This window comes from Stegostoma tigrinum, chromosome 12 (genome assembly GCF_030684315.1).
Source record: "Stegostoma tigrinum isolate sSteTig4 chromosome 12, sSteTig4.hap1, whole genome shotgun sequence".
Taxonomy (NCBI): Eukaryota; Metazoa; Chordata; class Chondrichthyes; order Orectolobiformes; family Stegostomatidae; genus Stegostoma; species Stegostoma tigrinum.
Window position 1 is genome coordinate 79682324 of NC_081365.1, and position 22063 is coordinate 79704386.

General features: G+C 41.6%; 1 protein-coding gene across 2 annotated transcripts in view; it reads right to left on the reverse strand.

The window, feature by feature from the left end:
* vwa8 (von Willebrand factor A domain containing 8) overlaps positions 1-22063 on the reverse strand; it is a 354489-nt gene that overhangs the window by 212411 nt on the left and 120015 nt on the right. For both annotated transcript variants that reach the window (XM_059650499.1, XM_059650498.1), the window contains one exon: positions 16363-16476. In XM_059650499.1, the coding sequence (XP_059506482.1) occupies positions 16363-16476 (114 nt within the window). The remainder of the gene's footprint in view (positions 1-16362; positions 16477-22063) is intronic.

Here is a 22063-nt window from a genome sequence, read left to right on the forward strand (position 1 = left end):
CAAACAGACAAAACGGGCTCAGAAACCATAACCACTCTCGCCTACATCAAAGACATTTCCGAAATGACTGCCAGACTACTCGGACCTCTTGGCATCAGGGTAGCCTGCAAACCCACCAACACACTAAAACAGCAGCTCATGAACTTAAAAGACCCTATACAGACAACAAGCAAAACGAACATCATCTACAAAATACCTTGCAAGAACTGTGACAAACACTATATTGGACAAACAGGCAGAAAGCTAGCCACCAGGATACATGAACATCAACTAGCCACATAAAGACATGACCCACTATCACTAGTATCCTTACATACAGATGAGGAAGGACACCACTTTGATTGGGACAACACATCCATCCTAGGACAAGCCAAACAGAGACACGCACGAGAATTCCTAGAAACATGGCATTCAACGGGAACTCCATCAACAAAAACATTGATTTGGAGCCAATCTACCATCCTCTGAGAAAAAGAACAGGAAATGACATCACCAACCCAAGGAAACCTAAACAGATAAATAGAAAGCGGGACATAACACCAGTGCTTCGTCGGAGGCTCACTGATGTTGTTACCTAGAACGGTGACAAAACGTCTGAAAACTAACCTTCCAGCTCAGCTAAAAAACTCACATCCAGAACCTCAACCTGAGCTACAAATCTCCTCAAAACTCGCTAACTTAGAACTCTTCCCAATCTGACTTTCGAAACCTAGCCCAGCTCAGCTTTAGATGCCTGATCTAGTTTGTGCTAGCAATATTTCAACAAGAAGCTTTACTCAAAAACAGCCCCGTCCAACAGTACATATAATGCACAAAAAAGACTGGAAACAAATAAAAGATTTAAAGCAGAGTTCAAAGCACAACCTGTGAAAAAGTCTTCATACTTTACACACAAAGGAAGAGCCCACCATCAAAACTGGAGAATCATGGGCGGGCTTTCATCAGGAATGTCGTTGAGTTTTGGTTTTATAGTGTATTTTGGAATTCCTTCAGCATACTGCCCCAGTAATTCCAGCTGTAGGTCATGTCCGAGGGCAAACACATTCAAATGCATTTAGACCATTGGCCTACAACCTCTATCTGTCTGATTCTAAATGGCCTGTGTCAGAGAGAAAACACAGACATAAACAAAGCAGAAGGAAAGCTCACTGTTGTGTAACCTGTCCCATTAACATCAATTCCCAAACTTGCACTTTGATCCGAAAAATGAACAGATATTTTAAGGTATAGCTCTGTTGACCAGTTATTTATCAACCTATAGTTGATCTGGAAAATTGCACAAGTGATGCATAGCTTCGGGTTAAATCACATCTTACCACAATTACTGTTTACATTTCGAGTGAAAACAACCTGCTGTTTATTCTACTCATACCTTTAACTCTAACTCCATTAAATAAACATAGGCCAATGTAAATACAGATAGCTCTCAAAACCAGGATTTTTCCCAATTAACCTAAATTTTTAAATCCAATTCATACTATTAGATATTTTTATGACAATAATTACTTTTTTTATGTACAGTTGGATCAGAGGCCACTGTGTGATTGATACGGTTACTGGAAGATTCTCAGGCTCCAGGATACAGGGTATCCAAGGGTCCTCTGTTTGTAAAACCTCACAGACATACAAGGCACACAGGAAGTGCTAAATAATGAAGGAAGTTATTTTGATATTTTGTAAAGGTAAAAATATTGATGTTACTCTGATGAGAGGAAAGTGGAGGAAATGAAGCTCCAGCATTCATTGAGCTGTAACCAAAAGTGTAAACCTACATGAAATCACAAAAACAGTCAATTTAGTTCTCTTTGTTCCTGCTTTCAAGAAACTTTGAACAGGTTTCTTCAGAAAATTCAACATTAATTAGTTTATTAGAAGCAAACAAATGCTTTAACTACGTAGCCAAACTGGTTATCAGCTTACGCTATTATGCAGACAAAACAACATCACCTCAATCCCAACACACACATTTTGACACTGACAAAAAAACATGACAAATGAACCGCCGTCAATGTGAAAAAGTTGTTCTTCAGGTCCTTTTTAAACCTGTCCCCTCTCATCTTAAACCTATGCCCTCTAGTTTTAGACTCCCCTACACTAGGGAAAACATCTTAGCTATTCACTTTATCCATGTCCTTCATGTTTTTATAAATCTCTATAAGGTCACCTGTCAGCCTCTCACGCTGCAGTGAAAGAAGTCCCAACCTCTACAGCCTTTCCTTACAACTTAAACCCTGCAGTCATGGCAACATCCTTGTAAATCTTCTCTGCACTCTCCAATTTAATAATATTCTTCTAGCAGGACGACCAGAGCCACACACAGTACTCCACAAATGTCCTCACCAATGTCGTGTTCAACTGCAATATGACATTCCAACTCTGATACTCAGTGGTTGGGGCAATGAAGGCAAGTGCTAAATGCTTTCATAACCATTCTGTCTACCCGCAACACAACAGAAGAGAAGTGGATCAAACTCGGTCAGAGTGGGTGGAATCTTCACAGAATCCAGAGGCGGAGCTCTTAAAGTGACATCAAGTTTCAAACAGTGGTGCAGGGCTAGAGGATTGGCAGCTTAGGAATCAGATGCAGGCATTGAGAAAGTAGTACAGGAGTAGTACAGAGTGTAAAGTCCTTAGTTTTCATTGTTTGTATTTTATTACAACTAAAGAGAGAAACGAGTGAGATATTTGATGAGGTGGTTGGCGGGTAGTGGGTATGGTTGAGTAATTGGTTCCCAGTTTACTGTTTACAGTTGGTAAGGTTTACAATGGCAGGATAATGCTCCTCCTGCAATATGTGGGAAATTAGGGACATTTGCAGTGTCTATAGTAGCCATGACGCAGAGGTGCCAGTGTTGGACAGGGGTGAACAAAGTCAAAAATCACACAACACCAGGTTATAGTCCAACAGGTTTATTTTAAGCAAGCTTGTGACTTCAAATAAACCTGTTGGACTATAAAGTGGTGTCATGTGATTTTTGACAGTGTCCATGGTGACCACGTATGCAGAAGTGCGTTCAGCTGCAGCCCCTGACTGACCACATTGAGTCCCTGAAACTGCGGACTGGCTCACTGTAGAGTGACCATGACACTGCAGACATCTTGGATAGCACATTTAACAAGTTGGTCACAACACATGCAAGGGCCTCACAGACACAAACATGATGGACGACTACCAGGAAGACAACTAAGAATGGGCACATAACACATTGGATACTGTTATTGGAGGTGGGGAGTATAGCCTCTCAGGGGAAGGCAAGAATAGCTAAGTTTCAGGCGGAATGGAGTCGATATAAAGAAGTTGGGGCATTGCAGTGCTGTGAAAAGAAACCATCATCGCAATAGTGAAGGTGAATGATGTGTAAGGATCTTCATATCTTCGAAGTTATTAAAAAGGCAATCACTTTTCTGGGATTATATTGTAGGCATCCCTGTAGGTACAGGAGAAAAATATATCAGCAAATCACAGAAAAGTGCAAGAGAAATAGGGTTATAGTTGGAGGGGATTTCAACTTTTCTAACACTAACATTGCCTTAGTGAAAAAGGATTAGATAGTGTGGAATTTTGAATGTGCCTTCAGGGGAGATTTTTGTACCAGCTCATAGATAGTCCCACTAGAGATAGGGCAATGCCAAATCTAATCCCTGGGAATGAAGCCAGTCAAGTGGCTGTAATTTCAGTGGGCAAGTATTTTTGGCATAGTGACCATAACTCTAAGTTTCAAAGTCATTGCAGAAATATCATGTCTAAATTTGGGGAAGATTCATTTTAATATCATTAGACAGGATCTGGCAAATAATAGGCAGCAGCCAAGTCCACACTTGCAAAGTGGGAGTCTTTCATAAGTAATACAGAGATAATTCAGGGCCAGTGCGTTCATCAAAGAGTGATGAACAAGGGCAGCAAGTCCAGGGAACCTTGGATCTCAAGAGATACTGAGTGTTTGAAACAGAAAAAGAAGGAAGCATATGTCAGCTACAGCACATGAAGAAAAGGCTCTTCCTCAGTACAGTGTAGCGAGTATTTGAAAAGGAAATCAGGAAGGCAAAGATGGGCCACGTTTTCAGCAGGTAGGGTTAAGGCAAACCCCAAGGCTGTTTTAAGTATATTCAGAGCATTAGAATTAGGTTTTATTGACATGTACTCATGCACAAAAGTGCAGGAGTACAGTGAAAAATATACAATGTCACCACACACAGTGCTATCTTAGTTATAAGTACACAAAACATGAACCAATCCTAAACAAAGCCTCACACCTAACTAAGATAACAAAGTGTGGGGCTGGATGAACACAGCAGGCCAAGCAGCATCTTAGGAGCACAAAAGCTGACGTTTCGGGCCTAGACCCTTCATCAGAAAAAAAAATTGCCCGAAACATCAGCTTTTGTGCTCCTAAGATGCTGCTTGGCCTGCTGTGCTCATCCAGCCCCACACTTTGTTATCTTGGATTCTCCAGCATCTGCAGTTCCCATTATCTCCTCTCACACCTAACATGCAGTGTCTGATGTAAAATGTCACCTCTTCTTTACACTAATAAAATCTTTGGTTCTCTCAGGACCGTGACTTGAAAGGAATTCGTGGATTTACATATCAATTAAAATCTTCCAACTGATTAAAGATTTAACAGCATCATCAGTCTGTTCAGTACATCCTGATCAATGGTGTGAACCTTTGATCTTTTACTGATAAATTCTGTGTCTGACACTATCCCCTCTTGAAGGAGGACTGAAGCTCCAAAAGCTTGTGTTTTCAAACAAATCTGTTCGACAATAACCTGGGTGCCATGTGCCTTCTGATCTTGTCCACCCCAGTCCAACACCTGCTCCTCCACATCACGGCTATCATCGATATCACCAGCTACTGGCTCAAAGTGGGGAGGATCTCCAAGAAGATCGTGCACAGACATCAAGTTTCTATAGAAATGCAAGAAAGCACAAAAGATCCCAAAAGGGCTACAAATCACGAACCCACTTAAGTCGACCTACAGCACTGATTGTGCTGAGAGACTTTGCCATTGCACCTCTTGGAAGATGCTCACTCAATGCTCTATCAACTCTACAAGAACTGCAACCTCAAAATCGAGATAGAATCCATATTCTTAGCCTGCGCTCAAGATGCAGCAGTGTATTTACAAGACACTGCCAAACAGACGAGGTAACAGCACTGCATCATTTACATGCACACCAAGAACAAGAAATTGAAGAAAATTGGCACCACCACCAGCAATAACCAAGTCTCCCCTGGTACCACAGATGAAGGCGGTACCACCACGGGAAAATCAATCGTAAACTTATCTGTCCACACACTTCAATCAGATGAAACTGAAGTTCTCAGTTGAGGACTCAGTTCCTGCCCCACCAACAAAATGGACCCCATTGGTCTCGCAGCAGACATAGAGGAGTTCATCAGATGAATGAGACTCTGGGAATTCTTCCAAGATGTCAGCAGCGAGCCCGATGAGACAACCAATGAATTGGATCAGTTGACTGAGATCCACGGGGAAGCGGGCAAACGAGTTGTCAAATTGGACCCGTCTGGAGGTCCATTGCCTGGCATTAACAGGTACGCTCAAGCCAGAGAATGTGTGAATGCAGACTCATCAGCACAAGGTTGTGCAAAATGTCACCCAGGCACAACGCAATGCCATCCGTGCTCTCAAGACCTATTGCAACAATTATCATCAAACTAGTCAACAAAGGAGGAGCCATTGTCATACAGAATAGAACAGACTACTGCAGGAAAAGTGCCAACAGCTGAACAACCAGAAACACTACACTACCTGCCGATCCGACCAAAGTACACATCCGTCAACTGGAGACTTTTGATCCAGTCCTTCAGAGTACCCTACAAACTCTCATCAGAGATAGTTCCCACACAGGAGACTTCAACTGCCTTCCAAAGATACACAAAGCTAACACTCCTGGACGTCCCATCATATCAGGCAATGGGACCCTGTGTGAGAACCTCTCTGGCTACGTCAAGGGCATTTTAGAACCCAGTGTAAAGGGAACCCCAGCTTCTGTCGCAACACTACAGATTTCTTAGGGAAACTTTTTAGCCCCCAAGGACAGGTGGAATGAGAAACATTGATCTTCACAATGGATGTTCTGGTACTCTGCACCTCCAACCCCCATGACAACGGCATTACCACAACAGCCTCAGTACTCAATACCACCAACTGCCAATTTCTAGACACCATCCTTCAACTCATCTACTTCATCCTTCACCACAATGTCTTCACCTTCAACCAGTTCTTCAAACAGATACACCTAACAGCTATGAGGACCAGATTTGCTCCCCAATATGCCAACATTTTCATGCACAGTTTCAAGCAAGACTTCTTTCCTGCACAGAACTTCCAACTAACGCCATACACCAGGTGCATGGATAACATTTTCTTCCTATGGACTCATGGCGAGGAAACACAAACAACTACATAGCGATATCAACAAGTTTCATCCCACAATCAAACTCACCATCGACTACTCTTTGGAATCAGTCTCATTCTCAGACACACGCATCTCCATCAGGGTCAGACACCTCAGTACCGCAAGCCTATGGATAACCTCACAATGCTGCACTTTTCTACTTTCCAACCAAAACATATTAAAACAGTCATTGAGGAGAAGCCCTACGCATACACAGGATCGTTTAGATGAGGAATAACTCAGACAACTGAAGGTGTTGAAGGGCATCCTCAAAGGCACAGGATACAATGCTCAACTCAGTGATGGCCAATTCTGACGTGTCACAGTAAAAAAAACCATAAAAAACCATAAAAAACCTCCTCAGAAGGCAGACATGGGACACATCCGATAGGGTGCCCTTTGTTGTCCAGTACTTCAGGTGTGGAGAAACTATGCCATGTTCTTCTCTGCCTTCAACGTATGATCAATAACATTGATCACCTCGCCAAGATCTTCCCTACATCTCCTCTCTTCATCTTCAAACAAGCACCAAACCTTAAACAGACCATTGTTTGCAGCAAACTATCCAGGCTTCAGAGCAACATTGACCACAACAATATACAACCCTGTTATGGTAACCTCTGCAAGACATGTCTGATCATCAACAAGGATACCACCATCACACATGGGAAAACCACCCACCAAGTACACGGCAGATACTCATGTGACTCGGCTAACGTTGTCTATCTCATATACTGCAGGAAAAAATGACCCAAGGCATGGTATATTAGTGAAATCATGCAGATGCTATGACAACAAATGAATGGATGCTGCGCAACAAGCACCAGACAGTTAAGTTCCCTCCCAGTGAGGGAACACTTCAGTGGTTAAGGACATTCAGCCTCAGATCTTTTGGTAAACATCCTCCAGGCAGACTTCAGGGCACACAACAACATAGAGTCACCGAGCACGAGTGAACAGCCAAGTTCTGTATCCTTGAGAGTGGCCTCAACTGTGATCTTGGGTTCGAGTTGCACTACAGGTAACCCCACCGCACAACACTCACTCACTCTCACACACCCTCTCCCTCCCTCACTTCCTCCACACACATACAGACTCACACGTGCACGCTCGCTCTCTCTCCCATCCCCTAACATACACACACTCTCTCTCCCCCCACCCCAACACACAGACCCTTGCCCTCCCCCCCCACCACATGCACACGCTCTCGCACGCCCCCACCGAACGCACACGCTCTCCCTCCCCCCACCACACGCACTCCCTCCCCCCACCACACACGTTCATTCCCCCCACATGCGTTCCTTCCTTCCCTGCGCAAACGTTCCTTCCTTCCCCCCACACATGTTCCTTCCCCTCCAGCACACACACATGAAAATCTGTGCGGTGAATTTGTATCCACAGGTACAGTTTATTTTGCAGACAATTTATAGGTAGCCAGTCAACTTGGCGTTTTATAAATTCCTACTTTAGAAATAAAACCAGTCTAACTTCAACCTAAGACACAAACAGATTCTAAACAAGGTTTCATGCCTAAAATGCATTGTCTGACCTAAAATGTCATGTCTTCTTTACACTGGTAAAGCATTTACTTCCCTCAGGACCGCGACTTGAAGGAATTCAGGGATTTACATATACATATTAATCAGTCAGAAAGTGTTAGTTGATTAAAGATTTAACATCTTCTTGGGTTTGTGTAGTACATCCTCATCAATGGTGTGAATCTTTGATCTTTTGCTTCAAAATTCCGTGTCTGATACTACCTCTCTCGCAAACACCTGAAGGAGGACTGACTTTCCGAAAGCTTGTATTTTAAAATAAACCTGTTGGATTATAACCTGGTGTCATGTGATTTCTGATATTAAGATTAATAAGGAGGAGGTAATAGATGTTTTGGAAAGGTATTTTTGAGTTGGAAAGAATACAAGAAAGGTTTGTCTGACTTACTCCTGGGATAGAGATTGTTTAAAGAGTTTAGATTGTGTAGACGAGGCTTACGTTCTGAGAATTTACATAAGTGGGAACTGACTGGATTAGAACAGACAAAATATTTACAGGACTTGACAGAAAACATATGTGTAGGATATTTTCCCTCACTGGAGAATTTGCTGCTCAGGGTCAGAGACGAAGGTCATACAGTCATACAGCATAGAAAAAGACCCTTCTGTTCAACTCGTCCATGCCAAACACATTTCCCAAACTAAACTAGTCCCATTTGCCTGTGTTTGGTCCATATTCCTATTCATGTACCTGTCCAATTTTTGTTTTAAATGTAACCATGCCTGTCTCTACCACTTCCTCTGGCGGTTCATTCTACACACGAACCACCCTCTATGTGGAAAAAGTTGCCCCTCAGGTCCTAAGACTGCGAGGAGGAAATGTGATAACTTAAAGAAATGCTTGTGATTATTTTTCTTGGAAAACAGTGGATGTCCAACGCTTCAGTATATACAGAGGTCAATAATTGCTTGTAAAGAGTGTCTGAGTATCAGGATCATATGGAAAAGATCATGTTGAATGATGGAGCAGGTTCAAAGGGCTGAATAGCCTAATCCTGTTACAGCTTATCCACCAGTTACCCAGGTAACAAAGAGATGTCAGTTGCAAGAGATTAGCTCATAGGTACCATGTGATAAGCTCCAAAAATTGACCTTTGCCACTGAGACTGTCCATGAGGAAGAAGTCAGCGGTTCCAGGAAAGTAGAATAATGGCAAAAAATTGAGAGAAGGAATAAATGCTGTTTAAATATTTTCAAACACGTGAAAAAAAATTGGACACTTTGCTCAACTACTCCTCTCTTCCCCCGCCATCTCTCATTGCAATATGAGCTGATTTGGCTTTAGATTTTTGCATCAGCAAATGAATTCTATCTTTATCTTGACTACCTGACCATGCTGTTGATATAAAACTCATGCGACATAGCCTTAAAATAGCAAGGAACTGCTATGTTTAGCATTACAAATTAAATTATTTTTGTTTCAAACGTGGTCACTGGGTTATTTATGAGTTCAATGTCAAATCAAATTTTCTCTGAGATAAAGCGTGCCAGACTGAAACAAGCATATTTTTAGAGATGTCAAACTCCACATCGCTGGGACATCATCTATTTGTCAGCAGAAAAAAACATTTCTATCTCTTCCCACAAAACATTCTTTGTCAGATTTTTGTACATATGCCAAGCTGCTAAAAATCATAAACTAAACTGACTCTAATGTTAATCTTTTAATGCTATTTCTTTATTTCCCTAATTTATACCTATACCTTATACTTTTCAGCCTTCTTATTTATTTTTATTCCGAATCTATTTTAGCATCAAAAATTTGTAAGGAGTTACTTTATACCTAAGATGGTGCTGTGTATAACATTGCATACTTTTCACTGCACTCCTATGCCTTTGTACTTGAGTACACATGAGAATAAACTCTAAAAATCTGAATAGTAGCAAAGATTGTGTCACCATCCATTCTTCTTCCATCACCCAAGAGTTCAGAGGCATTCAGAATTAGCAGTTTAATGATATTTTTGCTTTCGGGATCAATTTCGATTTAGGCTCAGATGTTTCTTAATGTCAAATGTTTTGATTACATGTCAATAACAGTGCAGTTAATAGTGCCAGAACACAGGCATACATAAGAACATAAGAACTAGAAGTAGGGGCAGATCTGGCCCCTCAAGCCTGCCCTGCCATTCAATAAGATTATGGCTGCTCTTTTTGAGGCTCAGCACCACTCACCATAATTCTTAATTCCTGTACTGTTCAAAAATTTATCTAGCCTTGCCTTAAAAACATTCAGCGAGGTAGCTTCAATGGGCAGGGAATTCCACAGATTCACAACCCTTTTGGTGAAGAAGTTCCTCCTGACCTCAGTCCTACATCTGCTTCCCTTTATTTTGAGGCGATGCCCTCTCGTCCTAGTTTCACCTGCTAGTGGAAACAACCTCCCTGCCTCCACCTTATCGATTCCCTTCATAATCTCATATGTTTCTATAACATCTCCCCTCATTCTTCTGAATTCCAATGAGTATAGTCCCAGCCTACTCAGTCTCTCCTCATAATCCAACCCTCTCAGCTCTGGAATCAACCGAGTGAATCTCCTCTGCACCCCTCCAGTGCTAGTACATCTCTTCTCAAGTAAGGAGACCAAAACTGCACACAGTACTCCAAGGCCTCACCAGGACCCTATACAGCTGCAGCATAGCCTCCCTGTATTTAAACTCAATCCATCTAGCAATGGCAGACAAAATTCCATTTGCCTTTTTAATTACCTGCTGCACCTGCAATCCCATCTTCAGCAATTCATGAATGAGGACACCCAGGTCCCTCTGCACAGCAGCATGGTGCAATTTTTTTACTATTTAAAACATAGTCCATTTTGCCATTATTCCTAACAAAATGGATGGCCTCACACTTATCAACATTGTACTCCATCTGCCAGACCTTTGCGCACTCACTTAGACTATCTATATCCCTCTGCAGACTTTCAGTATCTTCTGCACACTTTGCTCTACCACTCACCTTAGTGTCATCTGCATATTTTGACACACACACTTAGTCCCCAACTCCAAATCATCTATGTAAATTGTAAACAATTGCGGTCCCAACGCTGATCCCTGAGACACACCACTAGCCACTGACTGCCAACCAGAAAAACACCCATTTACCCCTACTCTTTGCTTTCTACTGGTCAACCAATCCTCTATCCATGCCAATACATTACCTGTAATATTGTGCAACTTTACCTTACGTGGCAGCCTTTGGTGTGGCACCTTGTCAAATGCCTTCTGGAAATACAGGCACACTACATCCACAGGTTACCCATTGTCCACCAAACAAGTAATGTCCTCAAAGAATTCCACCAAATTAGTTAAACATGACCTACCCTTCATGAATCCATGCTGGGTGTACCCAATGGGACAATTTATATCCAGATGTCTTGCTATTTCGACCCTAATGACAGATTCAAGCATCTTCCCCACTACCAAAGTTAAGCTAACTGGCCTATAGTTACCTGCTTTTTGTCTATTCCTTTTTAAGCAGTGGCGTCACATTGGCTGTTTTCCAATCTGCAGGAACCACCCCAGAGTTCAGTGAATTTTGGTACATAATTACTGGTGCATTTGCTATTTCCCCCATCACCTCTTTTAGTGCCCTGGGATATATTTCATCAGGGCCAGGAGACCTGTCTATCTTTAGCAGCATTAACTTGCCCAGCACTGCCTCCTTAGTGATAAGGATAGTTTCTAAGTCCTCATCTGCTATAACCTTCTTGCCATTAGTTTTTGGCATGTTATTTGTGTCTTCCACTGTGAAGACCGACACGAAATAACTGTTTAATGTCTCAGTTATTTCCTCGTTCCCAGTTATTAAAATGGCGTTTTCATCCTCTAAAGGACTAATGCTTACCACGGGGTTGAATAGCCATATATTTTCATAACTAAATATATAATCACAAACCATTGCTTCCTCTGCATCAGTTGCACAAAACCAGGGCATTCAACCAGCAAAGCAGGTGAATGAGACAATCCATAAGGAGACAATGAAGGATGACTATGCGTTCAGTGGAAGGACCAAGTGCAACCCTGAAATTGAAACTCATGTTTTCTCATAAGATCACATTACACAAACTTGCCCAAGTGACGCTGCATTGTTGGAATGAATTTGATTCAAGACATCAGAACACAAACAGAAGGTGCAAATTCTAGGGCTTCTGAAAGGACTAAATGAAGTTAACATAAACAGTTTAATGGCACATTTTTGATTTTCAGAAGGGAGCCCCTAGCAGGTACACGAGTTATAACTGAATCTACTATAGATGGAAGAGAGAGATGGTGGAGTAATTTGCCCCTTTTTCCTCACTTCTTGGGATGTCTACAACAATGTGCACTTATAGCAAGTGTTTTGCCTCTTGTGGTTGCAATTTTCAGTTGTAAGCACAATTCAGCCTTTCGGACATAGCAAGAACTGCAGATGCTAGAATCAAAGATAAACACAGTGTGGATCTGGAGAAACACAGCAGTCCAGGCAGCATCAGAGGAGCAAGAAAGTTGACATTTTGGGTTGGGACCCTCCTTCACAAATGGGGAGAGAGGAGGGAACTGCGGAATAAATAGCAAGCAGGAGTGGGGCTGGGGAAGGTAGGTGGGATGGTGATAGATGAATGCAGGTAGGGAGTGGTGGGGATTGGTCAGTGGAAGGGATGGGGAAGATAGGTGTGAGAGAAGATGCAGGTTGTGTCAGGTCACAGTGGTGGGGATGCAAGGGAGGTTTGGAAGTTGGATGAGGTCAGGAGTGGGGAGATTTTAAAACTGGTGAATTCCATGTTTAGGCCATCAGGCTTTAAGCTCCCAAGGCCGAAAATGCGGTGCTGCTCCTCCAGTTTGCAGGTGGTGTCATTGTGATACTGGAGGAGGCCGAGGATGAACATGTCATCCAGGGAGAGGGAGTGGGCGTGGGAGGGGGAGTTAAAATAGTTCATGACCAGAAGGCATTGATGTTTTTTGCGTACAGAGCACAGATGCTCCACGAAATGGTCTCCGAGTCTGAGCGTGGTCTCACCCATGTAGAGGAGACCACATCGGGAGCAGCGGATACAGTAGACCAGGTTGGTAGATATACAGGTGAACCTCTGTCTCATGTGAAAGGTCTGCTTTGGGCCTTGAATGGACATGAGGCAGTAGGTGTAGCACTTCCTGAGATTGCAGGGAAAGGTGCCGGGTATGGTGAGGTTAGTAGGGAGTGTACAGCAGACGAGGGAGTCGCAGAGTGACAACTTTTCTGTTCAGTTTTAAATCAGAAGAAAATCTAATGTTATTCATGCAGCACCTTGGAATCTAAATGGACAAAATGCACTCCCATCCTCTTACACAAAAGACACACAAACACAAGATAAATCAAAGAGATGAAGCATATATTAGATGATCAGCAGAAATACATGAGACAAATCATGTGTTAAAATTGTGCAGGCCTGAATGAGCTTCTTTGCATGGTTCTTTGGATGAATGGAAGTTGGAAGTCTTTGGAATTTCAGAGAAGCTTTGGCCAAATTCTATTGAGGTGAATCTTTGGAGGTGTCTGTCACTACCTCAGTTCACTAGTTACATTAGGCAGAATTCTATTCTTTTCTCTGAATGTATGTACATTTTGTCTTGTTCGTTTCCAGAGTCAGTGGTTCCCCTCTTGCCCACCAATTAACACCAGCATCTTGAGATAATAACATTCATTATCTGTTCCCAGCTTTGAAACACAATGAATACTTTTAGTGCCCAATCAGAATGATTTGGATGTCTAAACCCAGTGCTACTGGAGAAATTGGTGGGATGAACCAGCTTCTACACAGTGCTTCTTGTTAAGTTTCAAAAGCGGAAAGATGAAGTCTTCAGTTTTGGCAAAGTCCACGTATTATAGAAGGTGTGAACTGCCCAAAGGCTTCTGCATCCCATCATAGGTCATTCATGACACATTTTCCAGATAGCTCCAATCAGTTAGAGTCTGTGTAGTGCTTACATCGTCATGGGCCCTAGGCAGTTACTTAAACAGTTCTTTGCTAATCATTTTAAACAAAAGTCAGTTCCATAAGATTCCAAACGAATTGAGGTTCACATTTCTTTAGCTTATGGACAAGAGATCTTTCTACTGGCCTTGTCAGGATCCATATCTGATGTGCACGGAATATAACAGGTGGAGTTTTATTGTCCCAGTGATCTGATTTAGAACAGAATTCGCCCTGGCCTTCTGATGCTTCCTAAAACCTATTCTGAAGACCAGCAAGGGAGTTCACCCCAATATTGATTTCAACACTCATCCACAAACTAGCATCACTAAAGTAGATTCCCTGGCAATGATTACATTGTGTTTGTGCAACCTTCTTAGTGCAAATTGGTGGTCACATTTCCTACACTACAAAGTGATAGCTCTTCAAATAACTCCACGAACTGCTAAGTGTGCGAGTTATGAGAGGGGTAACATAAATACAAGTCTTGCTTTTTTCTGTTTCCCACTTCTTTTTTAACCTTTTGCTTCATCTACTCATTCAATTAATCAGCCATACAAAAATACGAACTAGGGGCAGGAGGTGGCCATTCAGTTCCTCAAGCCCACTATGATATTCACGATTGATTTGTGGCATTCAATGCTATCATGGTTCGTGCCTCAGCTACTAACCCATGGAAATTAATTTTGCAGCTTAATTATTTCTGGGTGAAATTGCCTTGTAAACTTGTTTCAAAATTAAACTTGGAAAATAATAGGATAATTCTTACTTACCAATAAAATTAAGTACAGGAAAATGAACAGGAGAATTTATCTGGTATTTGGGAATCAGAGTCTGACTACTGAAGTAATTCCATTTTAATGAATTGATTCACTTCAAATAGAAATCTGCATGCAAGATTTGTTAGGTTGCATATTTCTGGCCACAGAGTCCATCTATTTCAGGTGAGATCCCAAGGAACATAAGGAAATGGATTTACTTTTTTGATTTGGAAAATGAGACGCCCATCATTTGTGTTCTAACAAGTAGTAATTTAAAACCACACAACAGCTCATAACAGTTCCTACCGTAATGGTGCACCGAGATTAAACCTACATACGACCATTGGTAGCAGCATATCGCATTAGTGTGCAACATTAATAAATGCAGTTTGCAGCCACTATCTCTGTTGCTAACTGCATCCACATGGCCTATTTGGTCTAAAATGCTAGAAGAAAACCACTAGACAGTCTAACGAGAAGAGGAACCAGTCTTAAGCAAGGCACACAGGGAAGGCGATGGCCTAGTGGTTAACCCTGAGGCCAAGATAATGTTCTGGGAACCTGGGTTCGAATCCCACCACGGTAAATGATGGAATTTGAACTCAATTTTAAAAATCTGGAATTAAGAATCTAATGATGACTACAAATCCATTGTCAACTGTCGGAAAAACCAATCTGATTCACTAATGTCCTTTAGGGAAGGAAACTGCTATTGTCTCCCAGTCTGGCCTATATGTGATCCCAGACCGATGGACAATATGGCTGACTCTTACCTACCCTCTGGGCAATTAGGGATGGGCAATAAATGCTGGCCTGGCCAGTGATACCCTCATCCAATGAATAAAAAAATACAATCCCTCCAGAGTGGGAACAGACCATTCAGCCAATTGAGTCCACACCAACATTCCAAAGATCATCCCAGTCCCCCTATCTTATCCTATCCCTGTAACCCTAATTAATCCAACCAGCCTGCACATCCTTGTACACTCCAAGCAATTTAGCACGGCCAATCCACCTAACCTGCACATCTTTGAACTGTGGGAGGAAACTGGAGCACCCACAGGAAACCCACACAGCAGGCTAGAATTGAACTCAGATTCCCAGCGCTGTGAGGCAGTGCTAACCACTGAGCCACCATGCTGCCCGTTACAAAATGACATCACAGGGTAACTTGAGCCCTGTCACCTCTTAGACTTACAGAATTATGGAAGGTACTTCAGCTTTCCCTTCACTGCAAACCAAATCCTCTAGTCCCAGGTGTGACTTGAATTCTGGAGGCCAGTGCCTAATCCATGATTTATGGTTTATTTCATGACAGCAATCAAGTACAAATTACACTATTAAGACAGACATTGTTACAAAGATTATGTAAAGACCTAGATGGTAGGTCTGTCCCTTTCAAGACCCACAGTTGTTCTACTTGGCCCATCCAAGCCCTTACGTCATCAGATTGGGTGGAACTTAATGCAGTTTTTAGAACTTTCAAGTCACACAACAATCATTGCAGGCATTGGTCAGCCAGTTCCTGCTTGAACGTTTTTGCGTATAATGATCAAAAACAACTGCAAGTCCACAGGCTTTAAGTTTTGGCTAAATCATGCCAGACAAAGTAATTTAGGCATGTTTACAATAGGGAGTGAAACAGCTTTAAGTCATATATAATTTTACACCAAGTATGTGACAGTACCTCTTTTGAAGATCTTCGTCAGACAGACTAAGCACTTTTTTCAACTCTTCATATCGGTCAGTCCTAAGTAATCGGGATCCATCATACAGTGTCAACTCCCTGTCGTGAATAAGCCTGTAGAAGAAGTTCAAGCCAATTAATGCTTTTCAGAACCTGCAACAGACAATGATGAAAACATTATGCATTTCAACATGGTTTTAATAGTTTTCACTGTTTTCAACAGTCGTCGTGGAGCATGTGTTTGCACTGGTGGATGGGTCAGCAAACAGGTTAATACAATTAGCAAAAGAACCAGAGAGACAATGTACAGAATATTCTTTCTCTACATCCAATAATAGTACAATATTCCTCGACATTATCAATTTGATATTATCTGCAATGTGATGCCTGAAAGGATAGCGGAGCCAGATGCAGTAACGTCCTTAAAAGGAGAACTGGAAAACTAATTTAAAAGAGAAAGCATTTTATAGGCCTTTATAGGAAGAAAATAGCAAGATATTGGCAATAAATCTTTTAGAGTCTGTTACAGAAGCAACAGACTGCAGAATGTAGTCTCAAATTGTATTGTACAAATTTGCTTCAGATCATGTCGCATGAAAAGCCTTAGATAACTGGGCCCATTCAATTTGCTTATTCAATATTGTACTGGTTCTCTAAGTTCCTGTAGTTACAATATAAAATACATTAAACAAGTATCACTTCTTAAAACAGTCAAATGAGTCACGTAAAGTACAGATATGATGTTGGGACATCAAAAGCAATGCAATTATTTTGTTATCATCTCTCCACAGAGTCTCAGATAATCACTGGTCTAAATCAACTTTGCAGCAATATGAAAGAATCACAGGGCTAGCATTTTATTTCTGAAATGAGAGCAACTTTCTCAAATTGTTTTCTAAGTTTCTCTGTTTTAATTTCTTGATGTAAAATGAATCAACGTTTATTCAAATAACTATCAGTGTAATCTGAATAAACTCACACAAGATAGTTTATACAACACATTATTTACAGAAAAGAATCAGATCTATGTCAATGCTTACACACACATGAGCCTCTTCCATCTTTACTTCATCTCACAGTAACTGAGAGTCATAAGGTCATGAAATCATACAGCATAGAAAGAGACCCTTTAGCCTACTATGTTAATGTTGATCAATGAACACCAAACTACACTAAGTCCATTTACTTGCACTTAGTGCCATAGCCTACTATGCCGTAGCATTTTAATTGCTTATCGAGATGCTTCCTAAATGTTGCAAGAACACTCTCTCAGGAAGCACGTTCCATATTTCTATGGGTGATTACTTTTTGTCCCTCTATTCTCTAAGCCATTAACTCCTCACCTTAAACCTCAGGATTTAGACATGTCTGCCATGAGGAAACGTTTCTCACTATCAACTTCAGTCTATGCCTCTTGCAATTCTCTATGCCACAAGCAGATTCCCCTTCAGCCTCTTCTGCTCCAGGAAACAAATCCAGCCTATCCATTCTCTCTTCAACATCTCTTCTGCATCGCCTGCAGCACAAACACATCCTTCAGACAGCACAGTGATCAGAACTGCACACAGTATTCCATCTGTGGCCGAACCAATGTTCTACAATACTGTGACAAGGCTTCCACGCACCTGTATTCTATGCCCAGCTAATGAAGGCAAGCATTCTGTATACCCTCTTCATCACACTGTCTAACAGTGATGACACCTTTGGAGATCTATATACTTGTACAACAGGATCCCTTTGTACCTCAGTACGCCCTAAGGAGTAAAATCATTCATTTCATACATCGTTCCCTTATCAGACCTCTCAAAATATAACACCTCAAACTTATCATGATTAATTTCCATCTGCCATCACTCTACCCAATTTACTACCTGCTCAATATCAGACTGTAGCCTGAGACCATTCACCTCACTATCAACAATACCACCAATTTTCATGTCATCTGCAAACTTACTAATTACGCCTTCTACATTCAAATCCAAGTTCTTAATGTAAATAACAAACAAGAGTTGATACTGAACCCTGTGGTATACCACTGGTCACAAGCTTCCAATTACAAAAACAACCCTTCATCGCCACTCTGTCTCCTATTTGCAAACCAATTTTGGATCGAGTTTGCCAACTCGCCTTGGATCCTGTGGAATCTTACCTTTTGGACCAACTTTCCATTGGGACCTTGTCAAGGGCCTAACTGAAGTCCATGTACACCTCGTCAACTGCACTATCCTCACCAATATACTTAGTCACCATCTCAAAAAAATTCAATTAATTTAGACAGATAGTATCACCCTCTAGATGCTGACTATCTCTGATCAATTCCTGCCTTTCCAAAAATTGATTAACCCTGTCTTTCAGAATTTTATCCAATAATTCCCCTACTACAGACATTGGACAAACTGGTGCGTAATTAGCTGGATTATCCCCGCTGCCCTTCTTGAATAAAGGAGCCATATTTGCTATCCTCCGGTGATCTGACATTTTGCCTGTGGCCAGTGAAGTATTAAATATCTCCACCAGGGCCCCAGCAATCTCCTCCCTTGTCTTCCATAGCAGCCTGATGTAACATCTTATCTGGCTCAGGGAATGTGTGCAACTGTATGCCTCTTCTTATTATTCTTAACAAGATGTAGATCCACCATCCCAACTAAAATCCTCAGCTATGATGACTTTGTCTTCTGTGAATACAAACGGGAAGTATTCATTTAAGACTTCATCCATGACCAGTGGCTCCACGCACAAGTTGACCATTTTGTCTCTACTAGGTCCCACCTTTTCCCGGGTAATACTCAAAAAGCCTTGGGGTTTTATTTGATCCCATCTGCCAAAGGTATTTTGTGGCCTCCTTTGCCCTCGTAATTTTCCTTTCAAGCAACCTCCTACACTTGATACTTTTTAAGGGCTTCCCCTATTTTTAATGCATTGCACCTTGACATCGCTTCCTTCTTTTTTCTCACAAGTCTTGATATCCCTCGACATCTAGTACTCACTAAACTTGCTGCCTCGACCTTCACTCTTAAAGAAACATGCTGGCTCTGAATTCTCACTATAATATTTTTAAAAGACTTCTACTTTCCAAATGTAGACTTACCTGTAAATAGTCACTCTTAGTCGATATTTGCCATTCTGCCTGTCCAAGGCTAATTCTTCCACTGAAATTAGCTAGTTTAATTCCCTATCCATGCGTATTCTGTGGTGGAATGGGTTATTTTATTCATTTCAAACTTTATGACATACTTCATATTAGTGTTGTTATTTATTCTCATAGAATCATATAGCATGAAAACAGACCCTTTGGTCCAACCACTCCACACTGATCATTTTCTCAAACTAAACTAGTCCCAACTGCCTGGACTTGGGCCATATCTCTCCAAACATTTCCTATTCATAAACATGTCCAAACATCTTTTAAACATTCTAATTCTACCTGAATCCACTACTTTCTCTGGCAGTTCACTCCAGTCACAAGGCACTGTCTCAATTTTAAAAAAAAAGCCCCTCATGTCCTTTTTTAAATCTTTCCCCTCTCACCTTAAAAATATGGCTCCTCGTTTTGAACTCCCCACCCTAGGGAAAAGACCCTTGACATTTGCCTTATTTATGCCCCTCATGATTTATTTTGAATCTGAGAATATGTCCATCCATCTACCTTCCCATCAACACACAACTGGATTTCTCACTTCCTCTCCTACTCTATGTCACAGTAAGTTCTACACCCTCTCTTTTCCTTGTTACTAAATATTTTAGTGGCAATATGCTAGTGACAATACAACTTACAGTTTCAAGCTTTATACTCACTACCAAGTTAATATATCTAAGCTACTAGAATCCCTTACTTATCAGAGGGGCAAAAAGTTTCTACATTCTGCTCGTCTACAGTTAGGAGCAAATTGTATAACAAGATAGAATTTAACCATCACTGCCCCTTGGCATTTAATGGTATCACCAGCGTTGAAACCCGAAATTAATATCATGAGGATTTATCATTAAACAGAAACTGAACTGGACTAGCCACATAAGTACTGTGGCTACAAGAGCAGACCAGAGGCTAGAAACACTGTAGCAAGTAACTCACTTCCTGACCCCCAAATCCATGTACAAGGCACACGTCAGGAACGTGATGGAGTACTCCCCACTTGCACGGGTGGTGCAGCTCCAAAAACGCTCAAGGAGCTTGACGCTATTCAAGGCAAAGCAACCGACTTGACTGGCACTACATCCAGAAACATTCACTCCCTCCACCACCTCCACTCAGTAGCAGTGTGTATCATCTGCAAGATGTACTGCAGAAACTGAAAAAGGCTCCTTAGACAGCACCTTCCAAACCAAAGACCACTTCCATCTAAAAGGACAAGAGCAGCAGATATTTTGGATCACTGCCACCTGTACGTTACCCTCCAAGCCTCTTGAAAACATATCACTGTTCTTTCACTGCCAAAACCCTGGAATTCCCTCCATAATGGCATTATTGGTCTACATACAGCATACTGACTGCAGCAGTTTCAGAAGGCCAATACCACTTACTCAAGGGCAACTAGCAGCAAGTAACAAATGCTGGCCCAGCTAATGACATCCACATCCCGTGAAGGAACTAAAAAAGGAAACAATACTTTTTAATCATAATTTTAATTGGCTTAAATTTTTGATTCACAAAGTTGACTTAAGATATGGCTGGAAGTTCAGTAATGCATGTTTCACAGCCTTTAGTGTGTGGGAAATCAGTGAAACTCCTGACAGCTCTGGAGAACACTTCCACAGGGAATGCTACCAATTTGATGAGCACCACATTTTAAAGCTTGTGTTTTGGCTGGAAGCTGCATTGATTAGATTAAATTAGATTCCCTACAGTGTGGAAACAGGCTCTTCAGCCCAACAAGTCCACACCGCCCTTTGAAGCATCCCACCCAGACCCATCCCCCTATAACCCACACACCCCTGAACACTATGGGCAATTTAGCATGTCCAACCCACCTAGCCTGCACATCTTTGGACTGTGGGAGGAAACTGGAGCACCCGGAGGAAACCCACGCAGACATGGGGAGAATGTGCAAACTCCGCACAGACAGTTGCCCGAGGCTGGAATCAAACCCAGGTCCCTGGTGCTGTGAGGCTGGAGTGCTAACCACTGAGCCACCGTGCTGCCCCATTGATAGTACATTTTTTGGACAATGTACCCCCAGCTTAAATGGACTGCAGTCAGGAAAGGAACAATGCATTCAAAAACTTTTCCTGTGTTGGGAAGCAATGAGAATGACAGTTCCTTCTCTCCAGGTATGCCTATTATTTCTCCTCTGATTTCGGTTCCAACCCCAGAAATATGGTCTTTCTTTACACCTCTGTCAAGAAATATGAGCCGCATTGATCAGTTAAACGAAGTTGAAGTGGAAGGAGGCTTGAGTGGACCAGAAATATCAAATTAGATCTGTCTAAATGGTCTGGTTCTGAGCTGTAAAATTCATTTAAATTCCATGTAACATATTTGTAAACAAAGTTCTTTACTTCTAAGATTCAAAATACATCATTTATCAACAATACAAATATGATGTATTTCATAAAGTTTGAAAAGAATAAAACAACCCATTCCAGGATGTGCATGGACAGGGAATTAAACCAGCTAAAATCATTGGAAGAGGTAATAGTAGTACAGGCACAATGGGCTACTTTCATCTGTTGGAAAACCTCGTTAGAATTCAGAGAAAATCAT